General features: G+C 29.5%; 1 protein-coding gene and 1 long non-coding RNA gene across 2 annotated transcripts; one reads left to right on the top strand and one right to left on the bottom strand.

Annotated features, from left to right (window-relative positions):
* Nucleotides 1-1,495: 1,495 nt before the first annotated feature.
* Nucleotides 1,496-1,850, top strand: LOC122522784. The gene is made up of 2 exons (XR_006305155.1): nt 1,496-1,645; nt 1,735-1,850. It is a non-coding gene; the product is annotated as an uncharacterized LOC122522784 (long non-coding RNA).
* Nucleotides 1,851-5,198: 3,348 nt separating this feature from the next.
* On the bottom strand, nt 5,199-7,549 carry LOC122522779. Its single transcript, XM_043644061.1, has 2 exons — nt 6,901-7,549; nt 5,199-5,453 (listed from the first exon to the last, which is right to left on the bottom strand). The coding sequence occupies exons 1-2, from the start codon at nt 7,220-7,222 to the stop codon at nt 5,428-5,430; spliced, it is 348 nt and encodes a 115-aa protein (XP_043499996.1). The 5' UTR covers nt 7,223-7,549; the 3' UTR covers nt 5,199-5,427.
* Nucleotides 7,550-13,045: the final 5,496 nt, after the last annotated feature.

A 13,045-nucleotide genomic window follows, 5' to 3' on the forward strand; every position in this document is an offset into this window, starting at 1 on the left:
CGTTAATATCATGATTTTCTACGAATGAATCACGCAACAATTAATAAATCATTCGTACGTATATGCTCATCAGTCTTTACTCTTCCACTCATTCACATTCATTTGTCTCGATATTTTTATTATTTTATAGTAATTTTTTTACTTGAAGAATATTTCCAAGAATATATACGTTTTTTACAAAGAACTATTTATATTTTTCATGATATTTATATAGTGTACGAAACAACGAATTAAAATAACTTATATGAACATGTTATTGCGATCATTTTTTCTCGCGTTCTTCGCATCCAAAGATAATTACTCTGTTCGGCTCTAATATCTCTGTTATTAGTATAATAATAATACGAAAAATGATTCATACGAAACTTGCATAGCATGAAAAGGGACGTATTTTGATATCTATTTCTTTTTTGTAGGTAAAGGCATAGCTGAGGTATCGAGGACATCTAATTTTAGTAATATGAAAATTATTGCTAATCGTATGAAAAATTAATATCTTCCAGATATTGTTAATATTCTTGGAAATATAAAATAATATAATGTAATTGTATTACTTACAGTCAAATGCAATTAAAAATGAACACTTTCTATGTACGATATCCATAGTGATCAAAATGAAAAATAGAAAATGAATTTTTAAATTGAAATAATATTCAAAGAGAGTGCCGTATCGTGTTGTCTTAGATCAACTCAGATTCTTCACTGTTTGCGAGTCGGTCCGTTGGTTCACATTGGAGAAATTTTTAATGTTCGCTGTATGTTATATACGTTATATCAATACTTGCGAATACTTGCGGTTACGTGATTAAAATTATGAGATAAAAATGTAATCGATAGAAACAAGTTAAAAGAAGTGCAATCTAATATAATAGTAGAGATTCGTTTTATATGTTTAATCTATGTAATTATTATTGTAATATTAAGTGTAGATCACAAATGTCATGATTACATTATGATTACATCGTATAATAAATAACATCATATTTTATTTATTTCGAGCATTTAACAAGTTTACACTCGTTACATAATGATTCCAGATTTTACTGCTATAATTAGTGACAATGTGTTTGGATTACGAACACAATATATTCGTTTATCAAATAGCAGTAATAGCAATAATTAGTAAACAAGAAATGAAGGAGATAAAAAACCTAATTACCTACGTCGGTTCAGGAGACACTGACACAACATCGCTTATAATTTAATATCAAACAAATTTATTACTTATAAATAAATATTTTTACAAACGAAACTACTTATCGAATTACAGCGAGTTAAATGAAATTATCGATTGACCTTTTAAGCGCTTTGACGCATATATTCGTTCTCACATAAACATTCAATTTAGGCTAGTTACGCATATGTGGGATCTGACAAAACCATTTTATTTTCATTTTGTAATGAAAATTCAGTTTGCTTAACTTGCGCTCTTTCGCAAAAAATACGCAGCTCAAAGTGTGCTTTTTTGTAAAGAGTGGGCAGTCAACGACGCACGTTTAACGTCGGACTACGCAGCGCTCAAAGGTTTAAGCAAAATGTTGTCAAGCTACTTATACTTTTTAGTTTAGGAAATGATTATAAAAGTCGACTAAACCACACGCTTAGACGATCTAAGAAAAGTTAAACAATAAAAGCTAAGAAAACGGTATGTATACTGTGCTTACTATTACGTGAGGTGTGGACGTCTAATAAATATAAAGATACACGAAATATTCAAAAATAATAATTTTATAGGTAAATTTGTACATCGTGAAATCATTTTAAATTAGCTTTAAGAAATACACGAAATAAGCAGCAAGTCGTTTAGAGTTGTTGGTAGGCCTCAGCGAATAAAGCATTGAGCGTAAAGGGATCAAATGTGGTCAAATGGTTCGTATTATTTAATTCTCATTATAGTATTCTGAGATATTTTTTGTCTAGTATCTATGTGTTCAGATACTTTGAAGCCTTAAGAATCAATAGCTATTAATTTTCTATATCGTATGCTATTATAGGATAGTATAATCCCATGGTGTTTATGTGTTCACTTTAATTAGCATTAAGAAGACAAATAAATAATTCAGAATAAATTGTTTGATGTCAAGCCATTTTTTCATTTAACATTACATTTGTCACTTTTAGTATATCCTTTCATTTATTGTATCAGTAATTATATAATAATCTAATAATTCAATAAAGATAGCGCATTTCTTTTTATATTGTTCTTCCATTTATTTTTCTCTTGAAGAATTGTTTGTGTTTTAATTGATAATACTTGTAAATTTTTTATTTATTTAGGAAACTTAAAAATTGTTTAAATTGGGGAAAACATATATGTAGGATCGAATCCTGACCATCTGATTGCTAGGGAAATACACTAATGCTTAACTTGAATTTGACCTTGAACAATATGTTTTATTAACACCTATTACAAAACTACATATTACAATAATATTTATCGTTAACAAAATAAGAAGAAGCAAATAATATAAGAATATAATTAAAATACATGTGTGCATAGCTTGCGCATGGTTTCATAATGATTACATTTTATAGTTCTATGGCGATTAAGTATGTACATAAATCTCTTGGTATTTTATTGTAAATTTCGATCAGGAAATGTTAAGACATTGAACGCCGACTTCGCGTTATTATGAGATTATTTTTACAATATGTTATCATGTTTTAAACATTGATATATTTTACTTTCCATTGTTTATTTTTTTCTGCATTTGTTTAATTTCTAGTAAGACATAGATAATATTCTATGCAAAATCAGATCAACAATTACACCTGCCGACAAATGAAAACTTTTTGAACGTTATTTTGATTTGAGTGAAAAATATCACTAATTTATAGTATTTTGAACACAAAAATACCTATATAATTACTCTATCACATCAGATTTCTTTCAAAAAGGAAAAAACGTTTATTTTAAAATTTTAAGAAAAAATCAATTATATTATAAATACATATATTTGAAAACTTACAAAGAGAAAATATCAAGTACAATAATTGCTACAGGGCTATTTTGAGTGACATCTTTTACGTTTATTGATAAAATTACGTCTGGGTGTAATTTTTTTAATAGAATCATCAATAATATCACGTTTTATTGACCAGCAGTAATCAGTTATCATATTCACATTCCATCGACCATGGTACCTTGTTTCCATAGTTTTTATGTCTTGGTGAAACCTTTCTCCATGTTCTTCACTATAATCACCAAGATTATCAGGGAAAAAATCCACATGTGAATATGAAAAATGGAGATTTATACTCATATTACACCCTAATTTTTTATATTTATTTAATAAGTTTGCTACAATATTTTTATAATCAGGATGTTTGTGATTTCCTAAAAAATTGTTGACAACATCTTTGAACGCCAGCCAAGCTTCTAATTCAGTAGTATTCAGTGTTGCATCAAATATTTCATCGGTCATCAAAGATAAACACACTGATTTCAGTAAATAGTTTGTAAACAAAGTAACTATAACGGCTTATTTCCATGTAACGCGTTTCGAATGGGCGTATCGCTGTTCCAGCTAATATATTTTATTTTTACTGAAAAATCAAAAATAACGAATATATTAATTTTACTAAAAATCTGATGTGATACGATAAAATTAGGTCTGATTTCGTAATCACCACTACAAAATTAGTGGAAAAAATTAATTATATCTTTGACAAGGAAAATCATGTTGGCCGGTGTTATTCTGTACAAATTAATTTAAAAATCAATATTAATACAATGGCGTTCAATGTGTGTGTGTGTGTTTTTTTTTAACTCTATACATCTTTACAATTTGTTCGTAGACATTTGGTAAATTGTTGTATAAGTGAAAAAATATAGCACGTGGACGGTTTCTCCAATGAGATAGCGTCGCTATTGTCGTTTATTTCGTTTAGTTATAATTTTTACTAAGTCTTCTGGGTGGATTCCTTTGAACCTTCTCGGGATATATTGGTTGTAGTTATCGTTGACGGGTTTATGTGCGTATCAATTCTTCTTTTGTATCTGCTGGTTGACTTGGTTATTTCTTCTTCTATCGTGGGAATATTTAAGTCCTTCCTTATCTCTTCATTACGGACGTACCATGGAGCATCCACGATTGTGCGCAGGGTTATGGATTGTTGTGCCTCGAGCTTGACAATGTGGCTTTTCGCTGCTATACCCCATAGCGGTAATATTTCAATGTGTCAATTTGAATCTTATTTATAGAGTTAAGTACTAGGGATCAGAAAAGAGCTAAAAAAAACTGGTCCTGTTATAACTTATTTTAACGGCTATGTAAACTATGTACAGTATTTTCAGTTGAATAACAGTAAAAGGCTTCTGCTGGTACGAATCCAGATTTCTAAGTTTTTGCAACATATCTGTCATTTATGAAAAATGTACGCTAATCAAGTTTTTGACATTGAATAATTTAATAACGTTTATTATGTGTTTTCTAATTAATTTAATAATGAAATTACCAATTCCGTATATATTTGCTGTCTTACAAATGTTTACATTGCTATAATGTATTTAATAACTTGATAGTTTAATTCTAAATATTTGTAGGCATGATTTCAAGCATTTTTTTTCAAATTGTCTAATATATTCCATTTAGCTGTTGTTGATTATAATCCAAATGATATACCCATAAATTATAAATAGTCTAAGACGTAAAATTCTCGCTACCGAAAGAAAAAATATAAAAAGAGAAATATCAAAACGCTCAACAATCGATGGCCAAGGACAATAATACTCGTTATCGCATGATAAATAAAAAGAGAGAAATATTGGTTTGTTCTCTCACTCGCACTTTCATTCAAGACCGAGAGTCCCGAAGATTGCCGAAGATCCTTCGTTTGTGTATTAGTGCACACGGACGCTCGCACGCACACTAGCTCGCTCGCGTGTAAAACGCGACGGAGGGATAAGCTTGCTTTCTCCCACTCTTACAATTTTTTTCCCATCTTCAATCCAATTTTATTCGCTTATTTTTGAAAATACGAAGATAACTCATAGAACATTTTTTTAGTATTTTTCAATTCTCTACAACTTTTGTTTGAAACTTTTTTCGATTAAATGCCTAGATTCTAGGATAAAGTTATTTTTGACCCTTTTTTACCCTTTTTCTCAAAAACGGCACTTTCCACCTCAAAAAAATTAGCACCATTCGATTCAGCGTCGTCTATTTACCCTTATATCAAGTTTCCACCTTCTTTCCTGAGATTTGAAGGAGACGGCCCGCGTTGACTGGACTACAAGTATTTTATAACATTTTAGATTTAGCTGGCATAAATTCCTGGATCTTATATAAGGAAACCACAGGTGAGAAAATATCTAGACAAGACTTCTTGTTTCAACTAGCAAATGAACTTTCCATTGAATATGTACAATCAAAAATCAAGCAACAAGAAACTACTTCTCCAAGTACATCAACGAGTTCACCTTCTTCACGTAAATGGTGTCAAATAGGGTTCTGCAATAATAATAAGACTACTGTCATTTGTAATTTATGTAAAAAATATGTTTGCAAACAATGCACTACAAAGATAAATTACTTTTGTAAGAAATGTGACGAATCATAATCAGATAAATAACAATCATTTTAATATTTTATATTAAAAATAATAATAATTTTTTTTTTCTATTTCAGATTCTATTACATTTTTATTAATAAAATACTTCTTATATTTACTTTATTGTATGTTTATTTTCTTCTTTTTGTTTCTAAAAGTTCTATTTATACTTTTTAGTATCATTAAAAATGTTGTTATTATAATTAAATTATTGTAAACGTCTCATGCAGGTTCGTGCACGTTGGCGCCTGCACTAGTGTGAGTGCGTGCGGATGTTTATTTAGGATATCGGTACTCTTAAGATTAAGTGTGGGGAACCGAGGCTGTATGCGTCACCCATGGAGGGGGGCCGATGCTCCGTTGTTCGACGGAAAAGTAAAAAAAGGGGAGTCGGACAATACGAGTAGGGGTAGGAAGTAGCAGTGAGTTAATCTTATGTTCTTATGTGCTGAGTAGTAGGAAGTAGCAGTTAGTTAGTCTTATGTTCTTATGTGTTTGGGAGTTTACATTATTATATTTTTAAAAATTGTCATCATATAGATGTATTTCCATACCCTTATATTCATTCTATATGATAATATAAAACAAAACAATAAAAAAATTCTTTTGTTTTTACGATTATAAATGACCAGTCATTTTGACTGGTCTTGGTAGAAGTAGCATTGTTTTTTTTCCGGTAGTTCTAGTGTTAAAGTCGCCATTAAAGTTACAAAAATGTATATTTTTGATTTTTGTTCTTAAATATACACAAAAGTGTACATTTTTATTCATTTTTAAAAAGAGTTATTTATTATCTTTTCAAAAATTCCTAGAACTTGTTTTTAGTCTGAAGCCTCAAGGATTACGTTACTTCTTTATGATACCTCGCAAAATGAAGTTATATTCATATGATACATTATTTTCTTTAAGAACACTGACATATGCATATGTGTAAACTGAATTATTTATTATATTAAAATTTGTCGATGGAGAAAAAGTTTTAATCATTTTCTTGTATATTCATTGAATTTCAAATCATTTTATCGTCGCAAAATCTTTTATTTTTAACATAAGTAAAGTAAAGAATAGAAAACAAGTTTAATCACACATACATTTTCTTTTCGCTTTTGAAAATTTCTCGTTCAGTAAGTTAAATATTTTATAATGCATAATGCCCTCCTTATTCAGATATTAATTTTTCTGAATTCAATTAAAGACGTCTTATCCACTCTTACTAATCTTTTCAAAGAATGATTTTTATTTTTCGCAAAGGTTTCAAATGATACACGGAAATTTGAAAAAAAGATTGTTTTTTTTTTTACCTAATCTTACACCATCTTCCATGCTTATAATAATAGTTAATTTTACCCATTTGACTACCCAGAGATTGACTGTTAATTTTTAAAGCATCCAAAAAGTGATTAGTCGTCCAAAAAGGATTTTCTTTTAATAGTCGCGATAAAAATGCTTCAGTCTCTTCGTATGTTACGACGAATATTCCACGTATACGAGAATGTTTCATTTCATAATCAAGGAAAATATTAAACCAATATTTAACTGTTGCTAAACATACTTCATGAAACCGATAATAATTCAATGATAGAAGCTCCTCTACAGTGTTTTCAACACTTACGCCTCTTGAATAATTTCTCCTCAATTGTACCATCACATTTGTAAATTTCGCAGACATATTTAAAAATGTTCAACAAAGAACATGAAACTCATAAATAACAAACGAATCTTTATATCCAAATATTAAAATAACACTTCACATGAACGTTTAACATTGATTATATATCAGTCTGGTCATAATTTGTTGCGATTGTAGATGACTTTGGAATATGACCAATCGGAATAGTTATTAATAGCACTAATTAGCCGTGAATAGGCTAAATATGTAATAGTTTTATAGCAGGAATGATTTTGTATATAATGTTTATGATACCTGAATAGTAGGAAATCAGGAATTGTGTGTAAATCGCACAAGAATAGCCTCACGGTATTCGAAAAACTTAGAACAAAGTCAATATGGCGTAACTGTTTCTATTCACAAACGTTTTATATAGGTAACTGTCCTGAATGGAAGTGGTCAGATTTCCTGCCCATGCACATAGCTCATGGTACGATACACCAACCTTTACTTCTCGAGCCCTTGCAGGCCCTCGCCACTCCACTAGCGCCGCATCTACCAAACCAATTCGGCGCGAAATACAAATTCCTTCCCATAGATTAAATAACCCGAAAACTTAGCATTAAAATTGAAAGTATTTTTAGTAGGAAAAACGAATATAATATATGTTATGGAATAATAAATTATTCAATAAACGAATATACGACGCATCTCGTTCCAAGAAATCAGAAACCAGTTTTGTGTAAGATTACAGAATACCGTTGAACTTAAAGAATAATATTATTTATTTTGAACTAAGAAAACAAGAATATTGGTAATATCAATTATAAATAGTATTCGTAAACATGTAATTCAAGCGTTAATCAACTACCTGATAGTAAAAGAATCTTGTTATTTAAAAAATGTTTTTATTTTTGACTTTGTATGATTCTTGTAGAAAATTTAATTGACGAATGATCGAATAATTGAACAATTAGTTTTATTTCATAGTCTTCTTAACATTCATACCTCTTTCAATCGTGGCAATAGAAACAAATGTTTGTACGGTGTCTCCCAAGTTAGCAAATTGCTATCGACAATTATGTAATTTGTAATGCCAATCACAACAAAGCAATTGCGACGTGCAGGAGGGTACAAAATTACCAGCTTTGTCCCATTTAATTTATACCTGTAATCACGGATACCAAATAAACGGTTCCGGTGATGTTTTTTGTGATTGGGAAGAAAACTGGTTAAATATTCTCTTTTGTATTCAAAAAATTGTAAAATTAAACGTAATGAAGATAGAAAATATATATCAATATCTATACGAATTGTTTTCTTTAATATTTTTATTATTTCCTTAATAATTCTACATTAATATAATAGAAATACGGTGCAAATCATTGACTTCAGCATCAAATGATGCTGATTGTAAATTAAATGGTCAACTGGTATCTTGCGAATCTTCTGTTTTGATTGGAACCATCGTACAATTGAGTTGTCGTGAAAATTATCACGAAATTGAAACTTTTGTATAAAAATTAAGAAATCAGGTCAATGGAAATCCCAACCAATACGATTTTTCCCAAGTATGTAGGTTATTACTGTTCATGTTGAATTTTGCAACAAAGAAAGCGAAAGATCCGTGGTTCTAGTCGCTGTCTAGCCAGTCTTGCGGTTTAATTTTTTTACGAATCCTACAGTTGATTAAAATTTAGTTCGAGAGGTTATAGTAATTTTAATATATATTTTAGTACGGGGTATAACTTTTATCGTAAACGGTAATCCTGGTTCAATTCTATCCATGGTATTATATTCCATATATTACAAACCGTGTTGACGGTCCAAAGGAATTTATTTGTTGAACTAGAAGATTTTCTCTTTACCACAGATTATTGCGTTTTTGATGAAACAACTAAGAAAGTAAGTGACGCGTGAAAATGTTATGTAGAAAGCGGAAATACAATTCGTTACTATGATTATAACCTGAATGATGTAGGTTTTGTAAGACGGAGCTAATATACGAAAAATTGAAAGACTAATCAATTGTTTAACTATTAATGGAAAAAAACGTCGAATTATTATAGTTTAAATAAAATAATTATTCTCAAATGTATATTATATAATAATTTTCTGCTCCAACAAATTGATGTTAATTTGAATTATTTTGTCGTCAATGGAAATTATGCTTGGAATTTAACGTTTATTGGAGATTGAAGAACAATTTGTATTCTAACTTACGTTATTATTAACATACATGAATGATACTTTATTAATTGATTTTTGATTAACGCTCGTTGCAAGAATCGATAATTTTGTCTTCAGAAAACCAAGCTTCTATCTAAAATTCAAAAAACAACGATTTTCATGTTAAATACAGATCTGTAAGCAGCAATTCTGTTATATATGAACAATAAATAACGGATGAGGAACTATGTGTGAGTAAAACAAATAATTACTAACGGATAAAAATCAATATGTGGTATTTATCATGTTTATAAGTAATGAGAGCGATTAATATCGCGATTAAATTATATATATATGTATATTTCTTCAAAACTTGTTCCTTTTTTTATACATTTATTTCACAATAGTAATTATGAGACTTAAAGGTCATGTGTATTGTAATAACGTATATAACATACAGCGAGCATTAAAAATTTCTCCAGTGTGAATTACTTTTTCATTTTGATCACTATGGATATCGTACATAGAAAGTGTTCATTTTTAATTGCATTTGACTGTAAGTAATACAATTACATTATATTATTTTATATGTAAGAATTATATTTATAGTAATAGTATATATTTATTAGTGATTAAACAGGTATAATGTTTGAAAATAATAAGAGATAGAATAGTAAGTATCTACAATCTAAACCAATAGTCTAATGCCACGATATATTAGGTGTAACTATTTACGTCCGAAGACAACCGTTTTAATTAGCGAAGAACACCCGAACCCGACTCTTCGTCGCCTATCGTCGTCTTTTGTCCCTTCGCCGTCCCCCGACGTCTTCCGTCTTTTCTATCACACCTCACACTAGTCGTTTCAACAAAACTATTATGGACCGCCCTCCTCAGTCCTTTCCGTCGCCTATTTATACACGACATTCCCTCCATCGTCTCTCGTCATTTTCCGGCATTCTTTCTGGAAACTTCCCGATGATTCCCGATCACGAATAAAGGCCTCTCCCTGCACTTTCAACTCGAGAACGTTCGAGAGATTTCGACGTGGCCACACAAAGGCAACAAGTCCAGACGGTGTAACCTTACAACCTAAAAAAATACTCTTGTCTAACGCAACGGTCTCTTTTCACATCCTCAACCGATGCATTCCTTCATTCCTTTCAACCATTCACACCCATACCATTACACATATGGCAGATGAAGGCCCACACAAACATGAAATACTTATATTTACACTTCTCAAATATTCCCCAACCCCACAGTATGCTAAGCTGAACTTTTTAATTTGATATGTTTTCATCTAAAAGTAATTGATGGTAATACTACTGCCCTATGTGACGTAATGATGTTTACAGCAATTTTTGAGTCGTGCACCAATAACGATACATGCGGTGTGGTAATTAGTTATGTGTAAATTATAATAGGAAAACCGCAGGAAATATCACAAAAAGGGTGACACTTGTTCGTAATGATTGTTTTAATAACGTATGTAATAGTTGTTTTAACAAAATTCATCACCATATGAAAATATATGACAAATATAGGATTTATTCACTATTTCTTATTCACTTTGGTACATAATTTTGTTTTCCCTTATCCGTTGTTTTCATTACCAAGCGGAAGAGAGCTATGTCCACTTATCTCATATTATAGTCGAAAGAAGATAAGTGTTTCCAGTATGTCATGTCAATACTTCGTAAAAAACGCGAGTGTGTGTATTTATGTATGCACGTAAGAAGTTACACTTTTTTGACGTATAACAAAACAAAATAATAAATAATTAAATTTAAAAAATTATAATATAAACACTCAGTATTATATGTCAATATAAAAAGTATAAAATCATTAGTGTGAATTATGCAGATAGCAAACAAATTTCAAAAACAAAATACTTACTTTAAAAATACAATTTTTAAATAGTTAGAAAAAGCACGTGTTCAAAATTCTTATATCTAGATACGCATTTTCTTAATTACAATTTTTTTTAAGTTATTTTACGTGAGGTAGAATCATTTCTTAAAAATTTACCTGCAAAAAGCACACTCATAAAAATTTCATTTTTATATATATATCCATACATAAAAACAATAATTATATCAAAAATAATAAAAAAAAATAAATTTTTTATATTTATTATATATAATTATTTATTATCTGATTGATTATTATATAAATTTATTTATATATTTAATAATAAAGTAAAAATTATTTATAAATAATGTAAACCTAATAATACATAGCTTAGTAATCCTCAATGATATAAAAATACTTTAAAAAAGATCATGAAAACAACTTTTATTACTAATATTCAAAAACAATCAATGTTTTTGAAGATATTCAATTATTTAATATCAGTCACCTCCGTACGTAATAATTAAAAACATACAAAAAATTGAAGAAATTATTCATTCCTTAAAACGGATAATATTTCCATAGATAACAATTAGAGGGGCATAGTATATAGGTAAAGGTGAGAATAGGTTACCGATAATTTTTAGCGGAGATTTGGATATTAATTTTAACTCAAAAAATTCTGATGTTCTCATCAACTGTTTACGTGAAGATTTAAATCTTTCAATATATAACGACCAAACAGTTCCTAAAATCCGACATGGTACTACAATTGATGCTGTATTTATACGACATTTAGATAACGTTTCTACTAGACAATTTGTTTCATATTTTAGCTATTATATGTCTCTTGTAACTCACATGCTTATTGAATCACAATCAGACCAACTAATGCATGTGAAGTAATTAATTTTCAACATTTATAAATTGTATATATATAATAATAATATAGTAATGAAAGTTTTTGAAGGTATTTTTTTTTATGTGAATAATCAACCAAAGGTTTTATGCCATAAGAGTTTTCAATGACGAGCCAGTAAAGTATTATACTTTGTATTGGCTCAATCAAGTGTTTTATTTCGTTTTTTAAATAAACTCTTTTTCTACCTCGTCATATCTTATCACAATCGCTAGATGACTTCATGTTGGAGAAATTTGCGCACGATTCAATGATAAATAGATTAGATTATACTTATTAATTAAACCTTTATCAATTGTATTTAAAATTTAATTTTATTATTTTATCGTCTTTTCTACAAACGTTGAAATGAAACGTTGAATTCACACGCGGGATACAATTTTTGGAGTTATTTTTGAGGTTATTGAGGTAATATTTTGTTTTGTTATGCTAAATCAGTATAACTTCTTACGTGCGTGAATAAGTACACACAACCGTGTTAAATCTAATATAGATACCTAATTTATCACCGAAGAATATTCATGTGTCAATTACGTCACAGAGTATGTAAATAAAATCAACCGTGGTATTAGCAACCTACAACATCATTTTCATCGTAAGAAATTACAGGATAGTTATGTCCTTTATGTTGTGTGTGAATATGAATTAGCTAAAAAGGTCAAATGAACGGTCCGGGATAGTTTGTTCGTTGTTTAAACAAATGTGCAGATGTGCATATTAGATGTGCATTCCCTCTTGCTTCTACTTTTTACATTATCGAAAACCTTTTCCGCTATCGATAGCCCCTCTTCTCCACGCACCACGTATATCTAAAGGACGTTGGACTATATCCATATCCCATTGATATTCGTTTGACGACAGTTTATTCGCAAAAGTTAGTGCAGTTTCGAGTACGGAAAATATAATATAGAAGTGATCACATCTCTTAAGTAAAATAAATA

This window comes from Polistes fuscatus, unplaced genomic scaffold, assembly GCF_010416935.1.
Source record: "Polistes fuscatus isolate 324 unplaced genomic scaffold, CU_Pfus_HIC Scaffold58, whole genome shotgun sequence".
Lineage (NCBI taxonomy): Eukaryota > Metazoa > Arthropoda > Insecta > Hymenoptera > Vespidae > Polistes > Polistes fuscatus.